General features: G+C 37.1%; 3 protein-coding genes across 14 annotated transcripts in view; 1 reads left to right on the forward strand and 2 right to left on the reverse strand.

Annotated features, from left to right (window-relative positions):
• On the forward strand, positions 1-5,063 carry LOC104611166 (FKBP-like peptidyl-prolyl cis-trans isomerase family protein). Its single transcript, XM_010278108.3, has 5 exons — positions 1-192; positions 927-1,081; positions 2,286-2,395; positions 3,380-3,522; positions 4,793-5,063. Exons 2-5 carry the CDS (start codon positions 937-939, stop codon positions 4,833-4,835), a joined length of 441 nt encoding a protein of 146 aa, XP_010276410.1. The 5' UTR covers positions 1-192; positions 927-936; the 3' UTR covers positions 4,836-5,063.
• Positions 5,064-7,455: 2,392 nt separating this feature from the next.
• On the reverse strand, positions 7,456-13,343 carry LOC104611167 (glucan endo-1,3-beta-glucosidase 8-like). The gene is made up of 2 exons (XM_010278110.3): positions 12,102-13,343; positions 7,456-8,681 (listed from the first exon to the last, which is right to left on the reverse strand). Exons 1-2 carry the CDS (start codon positions 12,428-12,430, stop codon positions 7,577-7,579), a joined length of 1,434 nt encoding a protein of 477 aa, XP_010276412.1. The 5' UTR covers positions 12,431-13,343; the 3' UTR covers positions 7,456-7,576.
• Positions 13,344-20,380: 7,037 nt separating this feature from the next.
• Positions 20,381-26,160, reverse strand: part of LOC104611168 (uncharacterized) — a 77,033-nt gene continuing 71,253 nt past the window's right edge. For 5 of the 12 annotated variants that reach the window (XM_019200070.2, XM_019200071.2, XM_088897648.1 and 2 more), the window contains 2 exons: positions 21,684-21,782; positions 20,575-20,930 (listed from right to left, as the gene is read on the reverse strand). In XM_019200070.2, coding sequence (XP_019055615.1) covers positions 21,716-21,782 — 67 coding nt within the window. In that variant the 3' untranslated portion in view covers positions 20,575-20,930; positions 21,684-21,715. Of the gene's footprint in view, positions 20,521-20,574; positions 20,931-21,616; positions 21,783-26,160 lie in introns of those variants that run through there. The other 7 variants (XM_088897646.1, XM_010278111.3, XM_088897647.1 and 4 more) reach the window with 5 other exon arrangements.

Below are 26,160 nucleotides of genomic sequence, written 5' to 3' on the forward strand. Positions count from 1 at the left end.
ACCTTGATGGGCTATTCTGAGATGTGGGTTGAAATCAGGGCTCAGGGTGGCGCGGCTTCTAAATATTTTTCTACTGAGGTCTTATTTCTTTCTTTTTTTCATTTTTTTGGAGATTACTGATTTAGCTGTTTGGATAGCCGTCACTTGAGCGAAGGAAGAAGGTAATCTCAAGCTATTAGCGAAAAAAACAAGGTAATCTCAAGTTTCTCCTCTTTCTCTGTATTGATTGATTTTCTCTTTTGGTTGGGTTCGTGCAGTAGTCCATAGTAATGCAATTCCTACTGGTTGTTTTTGTTCCTAGTGCACTATCTTGAGGTTTCAATTTCTGGGTTTTGATCTAAAGGTACATGTAATAACGGGTCTGCTCTGGTTCGGGCTTATAGTAAGAGTTTTTACGATTTATTTTATATGCAAAATTTCATAGTTTTGATGAGACAACGGCAATAACTTTTCATTTGATCATGTTTGGATTCAGTCCTTAATCGAAAAGTTGCAATAGTTTCATCTAGGTTTGTGGTTTTGATCTGATATTCTCACTGTTGTATAGATTATTCGTATTTGTGCTTTGGGTTTATTTAGTTTCGTACTTTTTGTTTAAAATTGTGTCTATCTTTGTCTTTGATTCGACTTATACTTCGAATTTGGGCATTAGTAACTAATCGTTATTGGAATTTAGTGTTTCTAGTTCGAGAATCTGATTATTCTTGTTCTGATATCTATATAGTAAGATTGTCGCAATCATTCTCTTTGGTTTTGTGCTTTTGGGTATATTATATAATAACTTGCAGTATGTTCTCATTGATTGCCTTCAGTACTTCTATAAGTTGATAAGTAAGCTTACTTTATCTGGGTTTATTCCTCCCACAACGACAAAGAAGGTTTCCATCTAAAATAACATTTGATCTTTCTGTGATTTGGTACATAAGCAATAAGGTGATGGGAAAGGATTCGAAACCAAAGGAGTCAGGAGGGAAGGGCAAGGGAAAGCAGGCAGGGGGTGGAAGTGATGAAAATGCTTCAAAGGGTAAGGGGAAATCTGGGAAGTCAGCAGATGGACTTGGTACCTGCACTTATGTCAAAGGTCCTTTCTTATGCCTTAAACATCTTAGACTTGTTGCAATTTGCCTTTTGTATATTAGTTTGTGGTGTCGTTATCTCTTTGATATTGTATGTCTCATTGCTTCATGGTGAACTGGATGGACCACAAAAGGTTTTAAGAATGATAAGATCACTAACATCAGATGTGATGTATGGGATGCTTGATTTATATTGTGGAGTCCTTGGCGTAGGTGTGTCATTCTAGACTCATTTGGGATAATTTTAGTTGAGATTTATGTGCATCTATTGAAGGATCCCTTTCTAAGAATCATAGTTGTGTGGTGTTTTGGATATGATTGTTATTCTTTTATCAGCAACACAGAAATGATTTATATAATTGTTATTCAATAATTTGATTTTACTCAACGGATAGCTTTTGCAGATATATTAAAGCTTGTGGGTAACTTTTTTTTGTTTGAAAATAAACATCTTTGGAAAATCATACTATACCCAAAAAGTCATTATTCTTGATCTTAGGCACATGTTGCTCTTCTAATTGTATGACAATCAGCCAAACTACATGATTTGTGCAAGAATTGCTGCCACCCATTTGAAAAGAAATCCATCGCCAGCATTGTAGAATTTGACATGTTTTCTCTCTGGTTTTATGTTGAAGATCAAATAATTTAGGATGCGCTTTGGTAAGAGTTCAAATGCAAATATTTATGGTTTTGTATTGATATCTTTTGTTTTCATACCAAAAATATTTGGTTATGATGAATACAAATGTGAATTTCAAGACTGGAATTTACTTTTTTCACATTGACTAACTTTGAGTGCAAAAGTTTGTTTCCAGTTTTTGGAAGCAAACTTTGCTCCCATTTTGAATGCAAACATGTCAGAAAAAATAAAATTTCTTTCATTTTCATTACAAAGATGTATTCTTACCAAAATGCCTGCAAAACTGAACCAGAGTGCAAATTCACTCTTATCAAATGCAGTCTTATATGCAAATTGATCTTTTGCATCCCATGTTATTGTGATAAATAAATGAATTTACTTTTATGCTCATTTTCCTTCAAAATTCTCCTTTGCTGTGTATTGTTATGCCTAAGTAAGGTATTGACTCTTTATTCTGCCTATTTTTCTTCTTATTGGAACCCATACATAAATTTTCTAGGAAGTTCTGATATTAAAACTTACCTGGCTTTCATATGGCTTAATCCATCTTTGGCAATTTGTTTCAGCAAGGCATATCTTATGTGAGAAGCAAGGGAAGATCAATGAAGCATATAAGAAGCTACAAGATGGTTGGCTAAGCAATGGAGACAAGGTTCCTCCTGCTGAATTTGCAAAGGTAGCTTTGTCTCATGTAATCCTCCAGCTTCCATGTTTCCTTAATATATTTCAATCAAGCCATTAAGTTCTAAATTGAGTTTTGTACCCAAGGCTAGACCTTGGTCTGTGGACAAGGACACAAAGTCTGAGCCCTGAGGTCCCCATGATTTACCACCTGACCCATATTCTGAGCATTGGAACTCACTGTCAGATGGGTACTACCTGGAGGATCTGCTGGGACAAACATCAGGATGCACAGAACTATAAATAAATCTCTGGTTTTACTTCATTTATGGTCGAGAAAAAGTTGTCTTAAGTTGAAAGTAGTTTTAGAGGTAACACTCAATCAGATGGTTAAAAGTATCCCATTAAGATGGCTGTCACCGATTCTTGAAAATTTGACCAGCAATTTATGGGCACCTTCCTCCTGCACTGAAGTCTGGAAGTAAAGTCTTGTGTACTACAACAGCATTTCTTATAATTTACTTGGAAGATATTGACTCCAGTTTTCTGAAATTTCCAAATCAGAATGCCTTACAGATATTTTAAATTAGATAGTCCAACTCATTAGTCAAATAATTGTACATTCAATCTGCAGAGTTGTGTCCAAACACAAACACCAAGTCATTATATCCTGAGGATCTTTCAAAAAAAAAAGTCATTACATCCTAAGGAGAAAATAAAAGCTGTCGCCTAATTCTGGTCCTGGTGACTTGTGGGGGGGAGGGGACTGGGTATTGTTCAAACCTTCGCCTTTTCTCAACCAAGTGGCCATCCTCAGACTTAAACTTGCATTCTCCCTATTGTCAGCCGAAGATTATATGATCCTTAGGAAAAACCTATATAGAATAGATCCGTGGAATTTCTGGTATTTATAAGCAGATGAAGAAAATAGTAAAGTTTTCGATGGTAGGTCTCCAATGGTGCATTTCTCTCATTACCAACAAAAAAGGTGCATTCCTCATTCTTCTGTTTCTTCCACCTCTTTGTTTTATTTTTTCAGCTAGCTTCTGAATATTCGGAGTGCCCATCTGGAAAGAAAGGTGGGGACCTTGGATGGTTTCCTAGAGGAAAGATGGCAGGCCCATTTCAAGATGTTGCTTTCAGCACCCCTGTTGGAGCTACCAGTGCACCATTTAAATCGACGTACGTATTTGCAACTCCTGGTCTTTGATCCTTAATTTACAATCATCACTACACATGTCTGGGCTGGCTGATATCTTATATGACATAAAACAATCAGGCTTGAGTGGATTGAACCATGTGTAAGACCATGCAGTGTAGATAGTTCATTTTTAAGAGCAATTGCATTCTTAATACCCAAATCAACCACCACTATTTGAACCCTTGATGAGAGTTAACACGACCTCTATATGACTTCAAGGGTATGCTGTAGTCTGTAAGTCAATATTCTTCACTTTCTGTAATTAGAGGTGTAAAATGGGCCGTGCTGGGCCAGCACGGCACGGCCTGTGTGCGGCCGGTGCAAAGTGTGGGCTGTGCCTCCCTCCCCCAGGATATTTTGGGGGGGTTGGCCCGGCATGGCCAAGGGCCTGAGCCCGTGCTGGGCCGGGCTGGTTCGTGGGCCAAGCCTTGGGCCAGGCCGGGCCAAAGTTATTTATTTAAAAAATTGAAAAAACTTAAAATTTTAATTTTATATGAATTTTGATGTATACAATTGCTTATATGTACAATAATTAAATAAAATAGTATAATAAAATTGAAAAAATGTTTATTTTATTAATATATTATATATAATTATAATTTATATAATATATAATATATATATCTATATATATATATATTTATAAAATATATATGAGCTGGGCTGGGTCGGGGTCACGGGTGACACGGCACGACAGTGCGGGCCATGCCGGCCCGGCCCACTGACCTGAAACCCCAAGCCTGGCACAGCCCATTGGCCCATACAATCATGCCGGGTTGTGGACCATTGGGTCAGGCTGGCGCAAAATTTTGCCACCCACGCGGTGCGGCCCAATTTAAACCTCTATCTGTAATCCGTCTCTAAAAAATAAAACATGTTCTTGTACTCAAGCTAAGGTCTATATTTATTATTTTCAGTAAATTTATTTGGTCAGTCGGATTTTTTTTTTTCAGTGACATCCAACTCCACTGGTAGCCTTGTGAAAGAACCTCTTTTATTTTCTGGCCTTACGCATACCTATGCAGCACTATTGTAGTTGAGAAAGAACCTCTATACTGTGTATCTTTTGTTTTCTACAGCCCTACCAGTACATACTCGTTATGATTTATGCAGCATTTTTGTAATTGGGTTTTGTCTGCAACTTCCCAATTAACACTACTTCCAAGTTCTAATAGCAATAAAGTTTGAAGTTCTGTAAGCGTATTTAGCTCAGCTAGTTGACGTACTTTTGTGTTGTGGAAAATGATGCAGGCATGGATACCACATAATCTTGTGTGAAGGGAGGAAGAACTGATAGGACCCACTTTGGTGCAACACAGTGGTAATAGAAGTTTAATCTTTGATGGTCTTGTTTTGACCATTTAAGCTAGTCAGGGTACTTTGTATTGCACGATTTAGCGTCATGTATTGATAAAAGGTGCATCCTTTCTTAAACCTCAATTACTGACAAGAGGATTATCTTCAAGTTGGCTGGGATATTAAGGTTATCATCAACATCATCATTAGGGCCTTGCCCTAACAATATGGGGTCTGTTATATGATTCGTCCATTCCTTTCTATTCAGTGACCCCGAATCTCCTGCAAGCAAAAATTCTGCTCACATTATATTGAGCGGCATATCGGGAATATTTCCTGTACTTGTAGTTTAAATTCATAAGGAGATGTTCCCAATGAGCGGGTGTATGTTCTTGCTTGCAGGAGATCCTCGCCGTTCGCCTTTTCAGTGCTATAAATCATTTCTTTCTTCTCAGAGATACCGTAGATTTATTGAAATGAGGGATTGCTAACAGGGTTTGCCATTTTGGGCATGAAATGTCTTTTGCATCACAGTTCACACGGTTGCAGTAAACTAGGACAAGATTTGCTTTCTTGAACAGACCTTAGACTTAGGGCTGTAGATTCAGCTAAATTGGTTCAATTGCTTTGAAGTTTCAACTACTCTGGATTAACCATGTGTTAGTTTGGGAGGGCTGAAGTGCAGCGGCTTCTGGCTCTCTGAGGTGGGCTATAAACAAGTCGTTATATAGAGGGTTTCACTTTTAAAGCAGCTGAAATCCATTTCAGCTAATCGTGCAATACAAAGTGCAGAGAAGGAATAGATCATTCTGATTTTGATTTCGATTCCTAATGTGAACAAATAGACCCCACAGTATTTTTAAATGCAGAGAAGTATGGACAAGCCTGATGCAGATTTCTGAATTCTACTGCAGAGTTATAGGCATTTAAAATGTCAAAAACCCCTACTTTATACACAAATGTCTGCCGTGAATTAACATCAATTCCGAACTGGCACCCACTCCAATTGTACTTTGGGTCTAAAAATTCTGACGCTGGATTGAATCGTCATTCTCCCTATTTAAATGATAAAAGATATTATATTACATCAATTGATAAATTGTTAAATCAAAATAACAAAGGAGATATTATTTCACATCACTTGATAAATTGTTAAATCAAAATAATGAGGTTTTTATTGTTCAGTCCACCTTCATAAATCTTAGCTCCATTGTAGGTGTCAGCTCGGAATTAATGCTAATTGACAGGCGGGTATATGTGTTATATGTGGAGGTGTTTATAATTATTAAATTTTGAATTCTGAGTGGAGAGTAGAGTGCAGTCAATTTATTCCTAATATTGTATATTAATATAATTGATGAATGATTTTTTATTTATATATTTGAGGTGGAATGCAATCAACTTATTCCTAATATTATATATTATTATATAATTGATGAATGATTTTTTTTTAATATATTGAGTCTGGTACTTCGAGTAATGCATAGGAGAGTTTGGATGGGCTTCACACAGAGCGTGCCCTCAGCCCATCCCTCCCAATTCATGTTCCCAATTCACGGGAGGGATGGGCTGTGGGGCCCGTTCTATAGGGAGCCCATCCCGTCTAAGCATAGCATAACATACAGGCTGTATGTGTGGGGCCCACCTTGAAAAGCCTCCCAAACGGGCAAAATTGAAACTTGAAAGCCAAGCCAATAATACACTCGTCTTGATGGGATGGCACAGCCTGATGTGTAGGACCCGGGATCTGCTCCTCACAAATGGACGCCTTGGTCACATCGACTGTGCATTAGGAACATCCCCCTTGAATAATAACTAATAAGTATGGGATATGTTTCCAATGTATGATAGGATGTGTGTGAGGCGCCAGATGCGAGGAGAAGATCCAATCTCAATGTGTAGTTAGTGGTGCAACTTGGGTTGGAATTGGGATCTGTTCCTCATAGAGCATGCTGTGATAGATGGGAGATGTTCCCAATGTACAGCCAATACATGCTGTGAGATGTGCTCTGTGAGGAACAGATCCAGACTCTTGGGTTGGCCCATGTCAACAATTCACATTGTTGACCATTCAAATTTTGACAAATAAATTTGCATTGATGCAAAACCATGGCAGTGAAAATCATTTGAGTGTAAATTTTGACCTATTTTTGTTTCAAATTTTTAGCTTATTTTTTTTGATTGCAGTACAAATGAAGTGGATTAAGACATGAAGCAGAATAAAGTAAAATTTCAAACAAAATTAAAGGAGAATTTGCATTTTTTTTTATTTGCATTATCATGCATTTGTACTAGTGCAAATAAAATTTTACTGCAACCAAACGCAGCCTAAATATCATCATTCGCTGAGGAAACCATTTGCTCTCTTTTGTTTTACATCAACCAGCCAAAGCCTTGGGCAATGTCGCAGAAAGTGTGTATGGCTTAGCTCGAGTGTACTGATCTGCTATGAAGTCAGTTAAGAAAACTGATCAGACTAATATCGACCTATGATACAAGCCAAATACTACAAGATGAAGGAAACATAATCAGAAACCAATGGATCCCACTTGACTGTTTATAATCAACAAAACATAAACGGAAATGCCAACTGGGAACTGAAACCAAAGGGACTTAGATTTAATAAGTAATCTAAGGAATGACATTAACCCAAAAATCCACATACAAAGGCTGTAAAAAAAATAAACAAATTAAATTAAAGGAAACAATGGTACGCTGAAATATCTACAAAAACAGTGACTAAACAAAGAAAAGCATGAGTACCAGCACAAATGCTGATACCATTAGTGAAGGCCTGAAGGAGGAAGACAAGGCAATCTGAATGGTGAAATTGCAGTTTCCCTGTGAAGCATTCTGTGTTGTCACCATGGCTAGACCTTCGAAATTACAGCTCATATCTTGCTGGTTCTGAGCTTGGAAATACATATTAAATGCATAAGATGCATTCCCTTGAGTATCCAAGTTGCCACATGATGACTGATAACCGAGTGTTGTGCAATCAGAGAAGGTGCAAGCATAATTAATATTATCTGCGAGTTTGCTCAGGTCCTTCGCATTTGGATTAAAGACACACCATCTCTGAGGTAGGTATTGCACATTCTTTGCAGCCACGAGTAAAGTGTTTTGCCCTTGACCTGAGATATCCAATAGAAATTTGGGCTGCCCATCATACCTAAATATTCCCCAATGGCGCTCAAAGTTTCCAGGAGCAATGCTCTTGGCATCCTCGTCAATCAGACCAAACAAGTAAACTTCCAAGTAGCCGGGTCGCAATGGAGTCCCTTTATTAGCTGCAAGCCGCGGTAGGAGACCATTATAAAACCTCTGTGCTAAAGCCACATTGGCATTCTTGTCTCCATCTGTTGGCCAACCTACCTCCCCCACCAAAATGGGCATATCTCCAAAGCCTACAGACTTGAGAGCTGAAACCAATGTATCAAAGTTTGCATCAAAGACATTACTGTATTGAATCCCATTCCCAGTATCAGTTGTAGGGTTGGCTGTCCCATCGAAGAAGGCAAAGTCCACAGGGAAGTTCTGGTCAGCATAGAGACTTAGGAAAGGGTAGATGTTGACAGTGAAGGGAGCATTATTCTTGTTGAGGAACTGCACGATCTGAGTCATGAGATCGCTGATATCAGTTCGGAACCTTCCAGCAGAAGGAACAGGGTTGCTGACAGGTGAGTTATAGACATCAGCATTTAAAGGCACAGTGGCCTTTATGGAGTCACCATGTCCGGCCTCATTCAGTGCATTCTGGATATTCTGGAGGGCGGGAAGGGTGATGTTCAAGAATGAGTTATTGTAAGATTGGAGAAATGGCTCATTCCCTACTGCTACATATCTGTCAGAAGATAAAAAATTTGAAAAATGAGATGCCTAAGTAATGGATTTATCAATTCAATAGAAATAAAAGATAGTAGCTATATGCATACAATTCTAGGTGTATATAAACCAACATTACAGAATTAACAAGGAAATATGCTAATCAAGTCAGTCTGGTAAAAATTAAGCTTAAAAACTCAAACTTGCATGAATTATCTGCTTTCATTGTACACTATGTAGAGACGTACTAATTGTTTGCCACTTCTACTTCTGTTTTTGGAACAAACTAGCTACAAATCTAAGTTAATATCATTGTCTGGCCCAAGATGTTGGACCCTGCTGAATCCTGAACTGAGCATTTATTTTTTATTATGATAATTTCTGGCACAACTGGAAGAAGATTGAGTATCGATAGAAATAGAATCTTAAATGACAATGAATTTATTAACATCCTCCATTGAATTTATTTTAAAATTTGAGCTAATCATGAATAAACCTCCAAATACCAAAATATATAAAAATAAATAAATAAACAAAATGAACAAAAAAGTGCCCAATGCCAATATTGGGCTTTCTTTGATTCTTTCTGTTACTTTATGGACTACCAGGTTCCTTCTAGTTTTCAATGGCACTTGAGATGACATCTCTAGTTATTAATTTAAGTGGAGTAATTTCTAGTTGTTATTTTTATTTTTTTTATCCAAGCAATGGATTGGTTTTTTAAATTCATGAGATGACATCATCTCTAACTTTTTTAACTGGAAGTAGTTCCATTTAAAACCTCTGGCTCTTAAATGGAATGGAAAACTAAAAACTAAAATGAGATCATTTTATTCCAAGTGGTTCCAGGCCACCCTATAACTGAATTAATGGTTACCTATATGCCTATTTATAAATCAATCTATTTTTTATCCTTAACAGATCAATATCTTTATCAATCAATCAATCCATCTATCTATCTGCTGCATCAAAGTTTATATGATGAAAACATCTGTCTGTTATCACAAAAAATGGAACAAAGAACAAGAGCACTGTGGTATTCATTGAAGAAACTTAAAAAAAAGGCAGTTGCATTTCATTTTGAAACAAGTGGAGTATCAACACATCAGTCAGTGGTGAGTAGAGACAAGGAAACGAGTATTTAAATTTCACTTTTATTTATCTATAATGCCTCTACTGTATACAGAAATACTGATAGAAGGCCATTACCAAATGTTGGTTCCAGCTACATGGACATTTATATAGCAAACAGAAATATGGCTCTTCATTTGCTAAGATTCAAAACATGGATAAGTGTATGGACTGGCTATCCCATTTGATATGGTTATATCATGCTTTTGTATCTAGTTTTGAAGCCAAGTGTCATTTTTCATTCCATTTATCTAGTCAAATTCAATTAAGCTTCTAATATATAGATTCTTTATAGTATGATTTACCAAAATAATCCATTTCACATAATTTTGTAAGTGTTAATGTTAAATAAAGTATCCATGCAACATTCAGTGTTGTATCAGGTATGTGTCATGTCTAAGTGGTATTCTATACATGTAGAGGTGCCCATGTATCATAGCTAAGAACCACTATCAAAATATGTGCAGGCAAAATATATGGCTGTCTTTCCACCTTGGTGCTTTTGCAGTTTATAATAAGAGGCTGCTATTTGCCTTCCAGTGGAAGTGACAGAAACCCAAACAGAGTGTAGCGAAATTATATTACCACATCTCAAAAGTAAAGGGTTTGCTCAAAAAAATGCTCCTACACAATTTAATCTGCACAGAGGGAGCAGAGCTATGGATGGTCCAATGACCAATAAAAAAAGTTATCATTGCAATACATACAAGCAATCAATGGAACTTTGATAGGAGGGTGTTCCCTGAACTCCTTGTTTTCCAAGAACAGACTCTGGCACTACATTCCACTTTTGAATTAGTAGATCAATGCACTCAAATTCCAAAATTTCTTTTAACCATAGCATGCATAGAATAGCTAGGGATACCATCTTCCAGATAGTTGCTTCTCTCTTACTGAGCTTAATATGTTGTCATGTCTCAAGACTTTCATTGATTGTGGAGGGAAGAACCATTTCATACCAAAAATATCCAATTACCGAGCCTGCGACAAGGTGCTGAATTTGCAATGAGAAAAAGTTGATTTGCAGTTCCCACAACTTCTTAACAAGAATGTAGCCCCAAAAAAAGTCTTAACAAGAAGGCATAATCTAGAATTTGGGTTCCCCTTTAGCTTGTCTTAGGTATTTTACTTGAAACTGCCATTCAAATCATGAAATCAGCATTCAAGGGGCCTACAGGTTTTGAATCTGCTCCCAAGGGATCTATGTTAGTGGACATGTGTAACTTCTTGTAAGTGGACTGTCAGGACTGAGAATGCATCTAATGTATCCTACAAGGGTTAGATCTTTCCTTGGAGTTCCGTTTGCATTGATGACACATAATGCCCATCTTTCAAGAGGGTAAAATTTAACTGATTTTAGCAATCAATTGGTGATGATTTGTACATGCTAAAGCAGCACATACCCATGTTCAAAACAATCCCAAACCACATTTATGTGAGAAGACACATTTAGTATGTTAGATGTAAGTAGGTTGCTGATACCCTGAGAAAAAAAACGTTATATAAAGATAGAGAGTGCCAGAATGGAAGTTTAAATTTCATATTTTCTCAGAGTCAGAAGAAAGTTAATAATTTATTCTGCCAATAGCTATATAAGTTATTGGAATTAGCATTTGACTTTCATAGATTTTGAAATTTAAAGGCATTGACTCTGAAAGTCGGAAGATAATTAAATTGATATAGAGACAATGGTTATATACTTTGTACCAAAAAGAATACAGAGAAATGCATTAAGATTTCATTTTATCCTAATTAAGAACTCCCAGCTATCTGGGGTTTTGGGAGGGCTCTGGATACCAACCTAACCTTTAACATTTCATTTTTTAGGCACAAAGTGGTTGCTCTCAGACTCCAGCTCATGTTCTTACACATGGCCTGCATCATATGATATTCAAATTTCTAGAATTTCTGGTGCTTCCGCCCGGTAATTAAAGGATTGATACCCAACTAGCCCACTATGCTAAGTGGCACAACATATGAAGTTCCTCCAATGGTTCCTACGGGTTCTGAAGCAAAGGTTCAGTTATTAGTTGCAGAAAGGTGAAGGTGGCATTTCATCCCATATGGATTATAAATCCAGATCCGTGCTCTCAGCTCACACAGATCCTATAAACGTATCAAATTGGATCCCAACAATACAGAATATAACTAAGACCACATAAAACTACAGATCATAACGATAATGGAGCTGGATTTCTAGTAAAAGTAGAGAACAACAATGACTATCATCTCTATATCACGATAGGAAATTAACTCCTCCAAACAAGAAAAGAATTAAAGAAGCTAATGAAGAAGGTAGAAATCTCACTTGATATTCACTCCTCCATTGAAAATATACCGAGTAACGTTTCTCTTGACCCAGTCCTTAGCTCTATCGTAGTCATTCATCACTGCGAGCTGGTCATTTGGGATGGCAACCATCACTTCAATCTCGGTCCCAGCCAGCGCACTCATGGTACTTTGATCGGCATCGAACAGCTTCACTTTCTTTATACCGTTGTCTTTCAACATCTGGACCACAGTGTCAGGCGGCAACTTGTGAGTTGCCATGGTTCCCCAATTTACGCCGAGACCCTCAATGGTAAAACTCAGTAGGCTAAAGCAGAGAACCAAGAACAGAAACCAGAGCTTCTCCATTTTCTCAGGCAACCCAACCGGAAAATCACCTCCCCAGCGGTGAACCACCAGAGTTGTTGGCCGGAAAACTGGATATTTTAAAGATGGGTGGCAAGAATTCAATGAAATAAACAACGGATTTCTAAGAAACCAGATTTTGATCGTAGAAAACCAAGAATTAAAACCAAAGACTCGCCAACTTTTCTGGCAGAAGAAACGAGAAAACTTCTTTCCTGGTCGAAAAAACTAGAGTTTTCGACGATGGGTAGGAAGAATCCAACGAAATAATTATGGGTTCTCAATAAACAGCTGAGATTCGGCTGGCTTTATTTTCTCGTTGAAGTAGAGTGAGAGGGAAGAGGAAGAAAAAAAAACAGTTATATGCAGGTGGGTTCACGGGTCTCCAAAAATCTAGCGATATTGCCGAGAGAAGTTGAGATTGCGAGTAAAAAGCTAGAAAACAATAAAAATCGCAGTCTCCAATGTATGCTGAGATGCTACACGGAAACTGAGGACGACGAGACCAACTGCCAAAACCGGTGAAAAGAATCGATTTCGAAAGTGGGTTCTCGAACAGACGTCGAAAAGAAGCCGAAAGCCTGCGAGATACGAAGAATAGAAGACACCCACAAACCCAAAAGAACAATTTGAGAACCTGTGACAAACAGAGAACTCAGAGCTGGAATGCAAAACCAATAAAAAAGAGAGCAGAATACAAACAAACAAACACGAAGTGAAACCACCACCGCACCGGACTCTGCCTCTGCGAGGTGGGTATGTCGAGGACGTATAGAGAGATTCAGAGCTCAAACGAACAGCCTTAAGAGAAAGGGAAAAGAAGAAAAAAAGGCAAGGTCAGGAGGTCCTCCTTTCTGTTTTCTTTCTCGGATTCGTAAAGCAGAAAGAAGGCCGAACGAACAACGGAAAGAAGCCGGTCGTAATCGCAGCTTTCGAAAGCTGATAAAGCGAACCCTCCACGTTTGCACAAGGACAGGCATGTCACTGGCAATGTGACGTGAGGGTATCATCGACCTTTTACACAATTGCAGATCTAGCCATGGCGGTCGGTGGCCGACTTCAGGAACGTTGGAGGGAGTTTTGAAGCAATAAAATATTATTATTTTGAAAGGATTTATGAAAAAGCGTGTCATTGGTGGGTGCATTTTACGAAATTGACCTTCGTTTTCAAGCAAAGGTCCAAAGTGGGGAGAAGCCGAGAGATAAAATGAAGTAAAAAGGTGAGGGTCATATGTTTAGTGGTTTGCATCACCGGACAATCTCTAGAATTCAAAAAGGACGAATGGATCTTGACCATGTAATCCTATAATTTATTATTATTAATTATATTGTTATTCTTTGAGAGTGACAGCGTGGACAAAGGGGGATTGTGACGTGGCAGATGAGGACTGTTTGACATCTGAAACATCGCACTCAAATACCCTCTGCTTCTAGTTTGGAATTGGATGATATGGGTGGCACCATTCGGCCCAAAATTTATCATCATCATCTAAGCCTTATCTCAATTATATTCTTTCAATCGGGTTTCCTCATAAAATTGGTCTTTACACCCACCTCAGATCTTTTACATCAGTGCATTGGAAACATCTCTCATTAATAAAAACATATATGTATAGCATGGTTTTCAAAACTGGATTAGATCAGACCGTCGAATTGGAAAAACTGGGAATCGGTCAGATGATCTATTCTGTTTTACCCTAGAACCGTTATTTTGCAAAAAGTTGTTGATTTGGTCAACAAACCACTGACCTGGATAGTTGAACCATTTGAACCGTCCAACGGTTTTGGCGATTTTTATTTATTTTTTAATTTTTTATTTCTTTATTAGAATGGGTCATCCATTCGATTTGAATGGACAAACTGTTCGACCCAGAAACCAGACCCTTAACCGGTTCGTTGTCTGATTTAATTTAAAAAAACTTGATTGATTTATAGAGATATTCCTAGAGGTGTGAAAACTAATTTTGTAAAGAAATCTAAATTCCTTTGGTATCATATCTATTGTTAAAGTAAGATTTTTTTTTTTTTAAATCTGATCATAGTCCTTCTGCCACTTTCAACCTGTAATAGATGGCTATCATGGGCTTAAGCTTTATGTTGTAAAAAAAAAGTTGTAAGAATAAAATCAACATAAATCATACAATAGATACTATAAATAACTTAGAAAAATATGATCCGGGATTCTTGAAAATTTCTCGAATTTGAAAGCTTGAGCAGTGTCCAATCTAATCCATGAATGAACAAGACAAGGTACAATTTGAATTTATATTGGTCATGTTTTCAATAGCAGGTAAAATTGTTGTGAACCATGTCCCAATCAGAAATAAACAAGTAAGCAATCCATACTTGCTGTATAGCAATTGACATCTTTACTTTTGATTTGGGTGTCAAGTGGCCAATTCTCAACAAACACAGATGTATATACAAAAAATGGACCTATTGTCTTTTTTTTTCCCTGCTCATTGCAAATTCCTTGTACCTTACTTGCTTCTTATATATACATAGAAAGAAACTATGGGTTTGGATAACTTGTTAACCTTTCTGGTGGCAAGTAATTAGTTTAGACTCTTAGGATGCGTTTGGAAATGATGCAAACAGAGTGTAAATTCTGGTTTAGGGTAAATTTGTACTCTGGTTCATTTAAGTCTGTTTGGTAAGAAGGTAAATTTGTCAGTGTAAAACTAATCCAACTTTGTATTTTATATGGATCGCTTTACACTCTACATATTTGTATTTACGCTTATTTGCATCGATTCCAAATACAACCTTATTTGCTATTAATGCATCAGATATTGGTTAAATCTGATCCAACCTAATATAAATATATAAATATCTAGGACTAGATTCAATCCAATTCAATAAGTACTTTGAATCATTAAGTCTGAATTGATTTTGATTCAAAAGGAGTCCAACCCAAACCCAGTCCATTGACATCCTTAGTTTAAAGTTGGAATGAAGGAGACTTGGAATTGGATGGTGTTTGGGGTGATGCATTTGACAGCCATACGAAATTTGATAAATTCATGTAAAAAAATGGATCCTATAAGAAATTGCTAGAATTTTGAAAAGAAAGTGAAGTGTGATTCTTGAATAGCAATCTGACTGATCTTAGTGCTTCTTGAATCACCATTGTAAGGTGACACGTTGAAAAGTGAAAAAGATGATGATAAACACCAAGGCTTTAAGCCCTCCCAAACACCCACTTGGAATTCCTCCCCCACACCATACATCCTTGGACATTGTTAATTGGAAAAAGAATGATACTTTGATTCACTTTTCAAGGTGCTACATTAAAACCTTTTGCCTGGATACTGTGGGATATGAGGTTAAAGCTTACCACACGAAGGAAAGGGATGGAATGAAACTTTTAGTCATTTAAATTCCTTTTAGATAGAACAAAAATTACAACTTTAGTCATTTCAGATTCCATTTAAATTAATGCCTTTTGGTCATTAAGGCATTGTTGTTCTGACTTGAATTAAATAAGTTTGAGAATACTATATATTTATAAAAGTAAAATAGAAAAAAAAAGGTCATTACTTATTGCTTGATTATCCAGGGGCAGAAGAGGCTCAAAAGTGATATATTCAAAGGTGATTCGACCCCATTTATGTGGCTCCTGACAAATACAGCTCATGCAGGGAAGGAAAGGAAGAAGATAAGGTTTGTTACTTGAGCTAGCTTTCTCATCCACTTCTCTATCACCATGCACATATTGTTTATTGGGGATCCTTCTTTTTGGATTATTTCATGGCACCCACCAATTGGAAATGATTCAATTCCATATTAAATTAACAAAACACACACACAGAGTGGTGAAACTCTGATAAACAAAGTGACACCAGTTCCATACTATTGTAGTGGTCCAGACCTGTGTGAACTTGGGTGCATTCTATCAACCGAAAATTTAATTTTACTGTTTGGTTAATCCTCAGAGTATAATTATGCTAACAAAAAGTATCACTGCCTAAAAAGCTGATAAGCAATCAACTCCTATTCATTCGAATTCAAGTTCAGGTGGGTTCTGGTTGGTTAAAGTTTTTCATGCATTATATATACATTTCCAATATCATAGAAATTGTCATAAAATTCAACCCTTTCCTCTCTTGTCCCTCTCTGGAAAAAAAAATCTGCTAGCTCCTTATAGAAGAAGGGAGGGAATGGTGAGGTGAGTTTTATCCTTCACTGTGAAAAAGGATCATTCCTTTTTTTTTTTTTATTCCTGTTATGACCTTCTAATATCCAATGATTTCCCTTGTATTTTCTAGTAGATTTATGGTAAACAATGAAAACTTTGAGAAGCAAAAAAAAGATCAAATGCATTCTGCATTCTATTTTAAACTTCTGATTAGGGGTGGATTTGAGCCGAGCCAAGCCAAATAGCTAGCTATTTGAGCTCGGCTCGCCAAGGTAGTACGAGGCTTGAATTCGAGCTCGAGCGCTCAACTTGAGAAAAATATTTTATAAAAATAAAAGAAATATATATAAAAAATATTTTTTATTTGCTGTTTAAAAAATAAATAATTATAATAATTAGTTATTATTATATATAAAAATAAAAATATTATATATATTATTTTCTATTATTATTATTATTGTTATGTATGTAACTATTCGAGCCGGCTCGTGAATCTCACGAGCCGAGTTTTATTACGCTCAAACTCGACTCAATTAAAAAACAAGTCTGTATATTGAACTCAAACTCGGCTTGAAGCTTGGTTGAAACCTGAATCGAATTCGAATAGCTCGTGAGATTTCGACTTGTGGCGATCCCTACTTCTGACCTCCAAGTTTTCACCCCCAACTTCACAGGTTGGTTTCATGCTTAATTTTCTTTTTCAAGAGAAAAGATGTGATTTCATCAATTATTTTGGGTGCCCCATGTTTCAGTTTTTAAATTCTGTATCCTGTAAAATGCTTACAATTTGGTCAGTTGGTGGCAGTGGTTGATGGTGGATTCTTATTTCTTAGCACTATTTTAAGTATTGTTCCTGCTTCCAAGTTATCTCTATATCATAGTTTAAATTTTAAAACAGGGTAATTTATTTGTGATGTTACAGGGATGACCCATTTGATCCAGTCCAGACAATCGAACACGTGCCATTCCACTAGTAATAAAAATGACTTGTGTACTTGAATTGTTGAATACATTTCCAATGCTCTTTAATTCATCAATCACTACTATTTGTGTATTGATCCAGAGTTATTAAGAGAGGAAAAAGACTGGAAGAGGTCGCCCTCCCATCCAAACACCGAGTTTTCTTCTGTCTTTTTCTCTCTTTTGTTTGGTTCCGGGGTGAAGAAACCGACTTGTTTTAATTGTTTGCATTAGGTAGAGTTGGCAAGTAGTGAATAGTGATCACATCAGCTCAAGGTTTTTAAAACCGACTCACACAATGAACCGTTCAGGGGTCTGGTTTTTAGGTCGAACAGTCCCTTCGAATCGAATGGTCGGCCCATTCTGACAAAAAATAAAAAAAGTAAAAAAGTCAAAACTATTGAACAGTTTGAATGCCCATATCAGCGATTTACTGACCAAATCAATATTCTTTTTTGGCAAAAATCTGGTTTTGGGGGAAAAATGGAACCAATCACCTGACTGGTTCCCAGTTTTTCCTGTCTGACCATCCAGTTCGGTCTTATTTTGAAAACCATGCATCAACTTTAACAGTTCCAAGACCATCTGAATTCTGAGTCCATGGTCCAACCTTTGAAAGGGTTGGCCCAATTTTGGGACTGGGCAATTGGGTATGGGTAATGATCCGGATTTATCCATCAGACCACCGGTGTTGAGCTCTGTTGGAACTAGGAAGCAGTTGGGTTCTGGGTTGTGATTGTGATGTAAAATGTAATTAGGGGTGTCAATGAATCGGTTTTAGGTTGGACCTGTCCAAATCAAAATCAATTTGAATGAATTGGATAGACGAATAAGACATTAAATTTGCCCAATCTAAATTTAATGGTTTAAAGTATTTATTGGATTGAATTAGACATGGTCCAGCCATTGGATTGAGTCGAATTGAATCAATATCCAATCCATTGGTAGAAGAAAAAAATACAGGTGTCAATAGACCAAATTTGAGTTAAAACCAATTTGAACAGTTGAACAGTCCGAACATTGAATTGGACTGATCCAAATGCTCCAAAATATTCAATGCATTGGATTGTACCTGATCAGATTGGACCAAATTTAATCCAATTGAGAAAAGGTACGCTAATGGTTGATTAATGAATAAGCAAAGCACATTAGCTGCATCGCCCAATGAAAAATTAAACTCGATTGGTCAGTGTGTCAGTGTATGGGGTTTCAAATCGTATTTAATTAAGGACATGGATATCAATAACTATACATAATCAGATTGAAAAGAATTATGGATTATGGATCCATCAAGATTCGGATCCGGTGATAGTTGAGTACAGGTGAAGCAAGCGATTAGTTCAAATTCAACAGAATCAACTTAGGCTGATAAGTACGACCTTCCAACCTTATAATATGATTTTCAATTTGCTAGCCGCAATCTACTTCCAATATTGAAGGCAAAAACTATCTTCCGATCAACCGAAACTCTATTTTTTAATTTTTTTATTAGACAATTGTAAGAGATTATGATATGACATCTTCAGTCGTTTAAAACCACTAAATCATCCCAACTGAAACCGGATTTGCTCATACTTCTGACATCAACGTTACAACACTTTCAACATTTTCCGTATTTGTATCTCGTGATATTTATAAGGTTCAGTTTGGAAGCATAAATGCAAATGCAAATATTTATAGTGCAAAACTTTATATTTTATATTATTTTTATGTATTTATTTAGTACATGTTTGTATTTGTATTCTTTTTAAATTGAGTCTAAGGCTCCATTTGTTTGTGATACAAACACTGAATTGGGGTATTTATGTACCTCGACTCGCGTTTGCGAGCACTAGTTTGATAAATAAAAAAAAGTAATGATTATCAGATCAAAAATATATTTTCTGACACTTCTTTACTCTAAGTATCTATTTTTTTAATACAATTTTGTGCCCTATTGATAATTAACTTTTTGACCAAAGTTAAGGCATTGGAGCATGAGTCATAAAGATAGTTGTAGCATTTAATGATGAGCCCACACTTTGCACCAATTTCAAAAAATAAGATGACTGCAAAAAATGGTTTAAAATGTGAACTACGTTTGCCTTCATGAACTGAAAAAAGGATAAATATACAGTGTACATATTTACATTTGCATTGCAACCAAACACAGCCTAAGGCTCAATTAAGAGTACAAATACAAGTATATAGAGTGCATAGTTTTGTATTATTTTGTATGTATTTATACTGTAAATATTTGCATTTGTACTTGTACTGTTTCTCTCTTTCCAAACTGAACCCAATGTATAACTGCAATGTGCTGTGAAGTTGTGTTGAGGAACAAATCCAGAGTCAGCTCCAAGCAAATCAGTGACCCTTAAAATCGATATGTATTGCACCAGCATGTTACAATATTTTAAAACTTTCACAACTGGCAAAGAAACTGGGAAAAAATTTCTATAATAGGGCGAAACCCTAAACTGGGAGTGTGATGCCTAATACCTTAATGATCAATTTTACGTGGGGTTAAGGGATATTTTGCTTTTCTGTTTTATGAATTTCTATGGTGCTAGAAAGGCATGGTACCCATAACATTTTAACCAATCAAAAACCCAGATTGATTATGAATCGGATGATACTGGTTGATAGATTATTAGTTTTTAGGCAACATTTTCCGCACTATAGTTGGATTCGATCGATTAGCCTCTACACTAGCAGATATATAAACCCAAGGCCTGCTATTAGGAAATGACAATTGCTAGGTCGATTACAAAGCCAGAAGATCCTCCATCACATGGAGAGTCTGGATTAAACTTTAAAGGTACGCCCACTGGTGATGGTGAGTGGTGACTGGGCGAAAACCCTGCCCCTGTTTTAGGTTTGAACTTTTAACCAGATCCATGCCAATGTGCGATGATGTCCTAGCCCTATCTCAAGTTGTGATGAAAGCAATATAGCAGCTTCCTTCGACTGCACCATTCCTCTATAGCCCTCAAGACAGGAGGGAATGGGCGAACTTGCAATGACAAGTAAAATGAAGCAGTGAGAGACTGAGAATAGATAACACAAATTTCATGGAAAAATATTGCAGTAGATTCCCCCACCACGCCAGAAAATAAGATATCAACTGTTTTTTCCTTGTCCACAATCAGATAGAGAATAAAAACTAATCCAAATTTATTTAAGCCAATTAGATTTTCATTTAGAATTAATATGCCAGGAAAAATAAAAAAGAAACCTTACTATGTAAATGATACAAAGTCCACCATGGACGTCCACTGATCCACATAGAAGCATGTTAATGGCTATCATTTTGCCAAGCAACCAATCAGTCTGTAACCGTCAGCAATTTCCCTGCAACGAATTCATATACATGTATATCATTTTGCTAAGCAACCAATCAGTCTGTAACCGTCGGCGATTTCCCTGCAACAAATTCATATAAGTGCAGTCCAATATCTATGATATTTCTAAAAGTGCTGGAATAAGTAACGAGGCAGGGAAGAAACAATTTCTCCAGATAATGTTCCAGTTAGCTGTAAACATGATTTTTTTCTTTTAAATCCCAAAATTTACTCCAGTGGAGGAACAACCACCGTAAAATAACGAGTGCATAAAGAAAAGGAGAAGAAAAACAAAAAAGATAGTGAATAGTTATATATTTACCATAAGGCAGCCCAGTGCACGAGGCTCCCACCAATGTAGGGTCTGAGGAGGGATAGATGTATGCAGCCTTAACCTTGCACAGTTTCTCCGTGAAAGGGTAAGGCTGCACAGTGTTAAACAAAAATAAGTGTGATAAATGAGAATTATTGACTGATGATCCATTAACAGGGTCAAATGGTCCAGCGATTGAACCTGCTGAGTTACCAGGTCTTTATTTTTTTTGTTTTTTTGCGACAGGGGTGAAACAGACATCTGGCCAGGTTACAGGTCAAACTGCTGGTTCAACCATGGGTTGAAAAGTTTGGAATAAAGGAGGACCAGAACTTTGTTGATGACATGCCATGTTTACTAGTGATTTATAAAAAAAATCCGTTATCTGCCCTAGTTATAAAGAAATATTACACACCAGCTATGATGCATCAAAATTACTGCTTTAAACCAAAACAAGAAGAAAAAATAAAGATGAGATTATAATGACACTCCAAGTTTTGCATACTGAAAGTTTCACTTTACATGTATGTGGTTCTTCATTTTCTGCAGGTACTCTATACAACAAGCTCATCTTCAAGGTAACTGTACTCAAAAGTGAATTCAGTCTTAATCCTTTGGCACCTGCATATGAACATTGACAAGTCATGAGTACCAGAGTTCCCAGATTTGGAATACAAACCAAAACCTTGTTCAAGACTAGATATTAAATCAGTTCATCCTCATTAATTAAATGTAACAAGACCAACACTTACGAAGTCCATAAAATCCTTCCCATGGTTTTCAACAATCCATGGAACAAAAGAATCAGATTTTGAATGAAGCAAAAGATTGCCTAACCTCACAGGTAAGGCTCATTTTGTGGGGGTGAACCTCACCTCACTTGTATATTTGAATGGGCCTGGCCCGAAAGATTGAGCTCGATGCATGTAAATTGTTCAAATTAGGAACCTGTATTGCACCCCTAGTTTGACATATTAACCTTGAAGTTGATGTTTAAATAGATGATTTAAGATACTCTAGGTTGTAGCTATGATGTTTAAGAGTCAAAATAGTTTAACTTACTACATCCTTTGTCTTAAATAAGATGATTCTCAAACCAACCGGTTAATGGGCCTTTTGAAATATTTAATTTCTTTGAGAATTTAGATTTTCATAAATTCTTAGATATTATTTTTCCCAGTTTTCCCTCGAAGTGGTACCCACTTAATCAAGTATGTTAATGCAGATTTTTTTTTTTTTTTTTTTTTTGAGAAAGGTAACTATTTCTTCTTTTTATCAATAACTCCAAAACTTTATTAATAAGAGCAAATATTAGTAAGTACTGCTGATTCAATACAGTTTAAAGTTCGTGAGACATTGTTGTCAAGGTGACGCCTAGGCAATAAGGCATTCTTGAAGGGTCGCCTCCCCCAAACACCTACATATTTATATCTTATATTAACAATAGTAGTACAATAGATATTATTGCACTAAATTATTCATATTGTGGGTTTATAGCATTAATATTGTTATTCTTATACTAGTTTCTTTTTGTTATTTTCTTATTTGTTTGGGTTCAATCGAGACACAAGGCATTGACATATTCTTGAACCCTTTAGGAGTTTAAAACCTGGATTGATAAGTAAAAAATAACTTGAAGGTTTTATCCAATTGACACACAAGAGCAATCAATAGGACTTCATAGGACCAACACAAGGGCTCAACCTTTATGTTTTGTGTGCTTATTTCCTTTCTTATTTTTTTACTCATAAGTATGTTCACTTTCTATCTATTGATATGGGGCTTATACTTATTTCACGAGAATTACGATGATTATTAGTTAAAGATCACTACATATTACTATGAAACCTAGGGATCTACCCTAGCATTTATATTTTTTATTTTAAAAAACTCATTGCCTAGGCGACAAGGCGCTCCCCTATCACCTAGCTGGCCTTGATGCCTTGAAAACTATGTCGTTAGAGATAAAACCTCTTATCTCTCCCCCAAAGTGCCCCAACTTCCTTGCAATTGTGCCCAAAACAAAGAACCTCTCTCAACCCACTGTTTGGCAAGTGCATCAGCTACAGCATTAGCATTCCGTGTAACCCACCCTATCCTTACTTCCATATCTCTAGTTAGCCACCTGCTTGGCAAGTGATCACCAATGTTGAATCTCCCTCGACAATTAGCTTGCTGACTCATTGTTCTCACCCTTTAGCTTCCATTACAGCCATTACTTCTGCTCTCAATGAATTTCCTTCCTCAGCCAGTCCAGAATATAGGGCAATGATCTTACCCTCATCTCTAAATACACTTCCAATGCCAGAAGGTCTTGGATTTCCTAAGCTACTACCATCGAAATTGAGTTTAATAAATCCTCTATCCAGTGGGCTCCAATGGTGACTTGTGACAATCTTATGAACAGATGAATCCGCCACTGCCTTCCAGTTTCTTAGTAAATCATTTGCTGAAACACATGAGAAACCCTCCAAGGACTTCAACCAATGCGGCACTTTTATTTTAACTGCTTCAAATACTTATTTACTTCTTTATCCAGAAAAAATCCTTGAGTTCCGCTCCTCTCAAATCATCCAAAGAGTAGCTGCTCTTAGGCATCTCCACATAATTCCCCTCTTTTGCAGTCAAGAGAAAGTAGTTGCATCAAACATGCTTTGTACATTCATAGGAGGATTCCACCTGCACCCAATCAAAGAAAAGCACCATTCCCAAACAAGGGTAATAAAAAAACATGAAATAAATAAGTGATAGCAACTCTCACCATCAGCCTTACATAACACACACCAGTGAGGGGATAAACACCAACTAGGCCACTTTCATTTAAGAACGTCAAGGGTGTTAATCTTTCCATGTACAACTTCCCAAGAAAAAGCAGCAATCCTTGGTGGAATAGGTCTGCACCACACCTTAGCTCCCACAATAAAAAATCCCTCATCTTTATTCTTTTACAAACACTAAGTGAAGCCTTGAAGACTGACAAATAATAAACAGGTTGATTAGCTAGGGTTTAACTGATCAAAGCGACCCTGCCACCTAACGACAAATATCCTTTCTACTAGATAGCTAACTTTTTGGAGAACCTCTCTAACACTTCCCAAAACCCAACTTCTTTTGGATTAGCTAAAAGGGCCAAGACACAACACTGCAACTTAATATTTCTGCACATTCTGCCAGCTCCCCTTCCCTCATGTTGACTCCAGCTACACAGCTCTTACCAAAATTAATCTTTAGATTTGACATCCTTCCAAAAAGCTGCACTGAAAGCTTTAAATTTCTTACCCATTCCAGCTCATTTCCTTCAGAAAAGGGAATGGTATCATCTGCAGATTGTAAATGGGTAATAGGGACACCACCTCTTCCCACTCTCCACCTTCTCACCAACCTTCAATATGATTCTGCTTAGAGCATCAACTATAAGTGTGAATGGAAAGGCGGGAAGGGGATCTCCTTGTCTTATCTCATGTTTTAGCTAGAAAGAAGTCTGCCACTGTGCCACTAACTAAAATTGAATAATGGCAAGTATTTAAGCACCCCAAAATCCATTTACACCACCTCCCACCAAATCCACATTGCCTCAAAACCTCAATTAAAAAGGTCCAATCAACTAAATCATAAGCCTTTTCCAAGTCCAGTTCGCAGATTATTCCTTTTCTCCTTGATCTCTTCATTTCCTCAACACATTCATTAGCAATTAGAATTTGATCAGTGATTTACCTATTCTACACAAAGCCCCTTGATTGGATGTAACAATGCAGGGGAGAACTTCCTGAATTCTTAGAGCCAACACTTTACCTATTCACCAAGCCGATAGATCTAAAATCCTTGGGATGGTCGGCTCCATTTCTTTTAGGAATCAAGGCAATAAAGGTAGAGTTCAATCCTAGATTTATTATTCCCCTTTCAAAAAAATTCATCAAAAGCCCACATCAAATCATCTTTCAGCACTACCTAACAATCTTGAAAAAAAACCATAGTAAAACCACCTATGCAAAGGTTTTAAACTGGGCCCTTCGATCATCAGGCTAAGGGTAAGATCCTCTAATAAATTTAGAAAATTGCAGCACATCTTTTTTGCCTTTCAAGCTTCTGTCTCCTTACTTGTGCTTCCCAACTTTCCTTGTTGCGCAACCTCTCGCATTCTGCCACATGGTCTGTCTTCTTTCTTGTTAGAGTCGTCTTCCCCACTGGCACACCCTTCCTTCCACCATCAGGCTTCAATGGAAGAAGCTATCCACACCTTGAAGGCCATCCCCTCTATCATTCGTGGTATCTTTTCCGTCTTTGCCCCAATCAATTTCATTCTCACTGCTTGAAGGTCTGAAGAATTAAAGGAATCTAGTTCTTCGACACCTTACTTATAACCTCCTCTGACCAAAGATGGAAAGTGAGTCCCAATAGTTTCAGGTCGATGGTGGTTGTTGGCTCCAAGAATTTTTCATTGCTAGAAAAGGCCCAACGCTGAATCGTGATCAGGCCTAATTCAGTCTCCACTGATCTTGTTACAAACTCTGATTGCCACTGTGGACAGATTAACAATGCCTTGTTAATCTCAAATGGAACAAACTCCAATTCTTCTATACACTTTACCCCTTCAATGTCTTCCGCCACCTATTCCAATACTTAATCTCCTTATTCACCGAAATCATCAGCTTATCTTGACAAAATTCTTTAGGGCCATGAACCCAAGATTTCGGCTGCACCACTTCTAATGTATACTGCACTTTCTCTCCACTTTCCACTGGCATCTTAGAGTTCTCCATAGGTTCTTCGCGTCTTGATTCAGCTACCTCTGCTTTCCACGAGGTCTCCTTTAAATCCTTCTGTGACACCATCTTGAACCATGAATATTCCTGTACCGCCTCTGCTAGTAACAACCACCCACAGAAGCATTTCTTCCCTTTGGAAAACATATAAGTTGCCTTCGTCCTTCTCTGAAATACTCATAGAGCCCAATGAAGCGGACATTTCTGTTTTCTCTCCTAACTGCAAAGTATCTCCT

This window comes from Nelumbo nucifera, chromosome 2 (genome assembly GCF_055504915.1).
Source record: "Nelumbo nucifera cultivar China Antique chromosome 2, China Antique-T2T, whole genome shotgun sequence".
In the NCBI taxonomy this organism is placed as follows: Eukaryota; Viridiplantae; Streptophyta; class Magnoliopsida; order Proteales; family Nelumbonaceae; genus Nelumbo; species Nelumbo nucifera.

Coding starts and splice junctions, on each gene's coding strand:
- LOC104611167 (XM_010278110.3), bottom strand. CDS start 12,430: ATGGAGAAGCTCTGGTTTCTGTTCTTGGTTCTCTGCTTTAGCCTACTG. Junction 8,682..12,101: donor AATGGAGGAGTGAATATCAA/GTGAGATTTCTA, acceptor ATCTTCTGACAG/ATATGTAGCAGTAGGGAATG.
- LOC104611166 (XM_010278108.3), top strand. CDS start 937: ATGGGAAAGGATTCGAAACCAAAGGAGTCAGGAGGGAAGGGCAAGGGA. Junction 1,082..2,285: donor TACCTGCACTTATGTCAAAG/GTCCTTTCTTAT, acceptor AATTTGTTTCAG/CAAGGCATATCTTATGTGAG. Junction 2,396..3,379: donor CTCCTGCTGAATTTGCAAAG/GTAGCTTTGTCT, acceptor TTATTTTTTCAG/CTAGCTTCTGAATATTCGGA.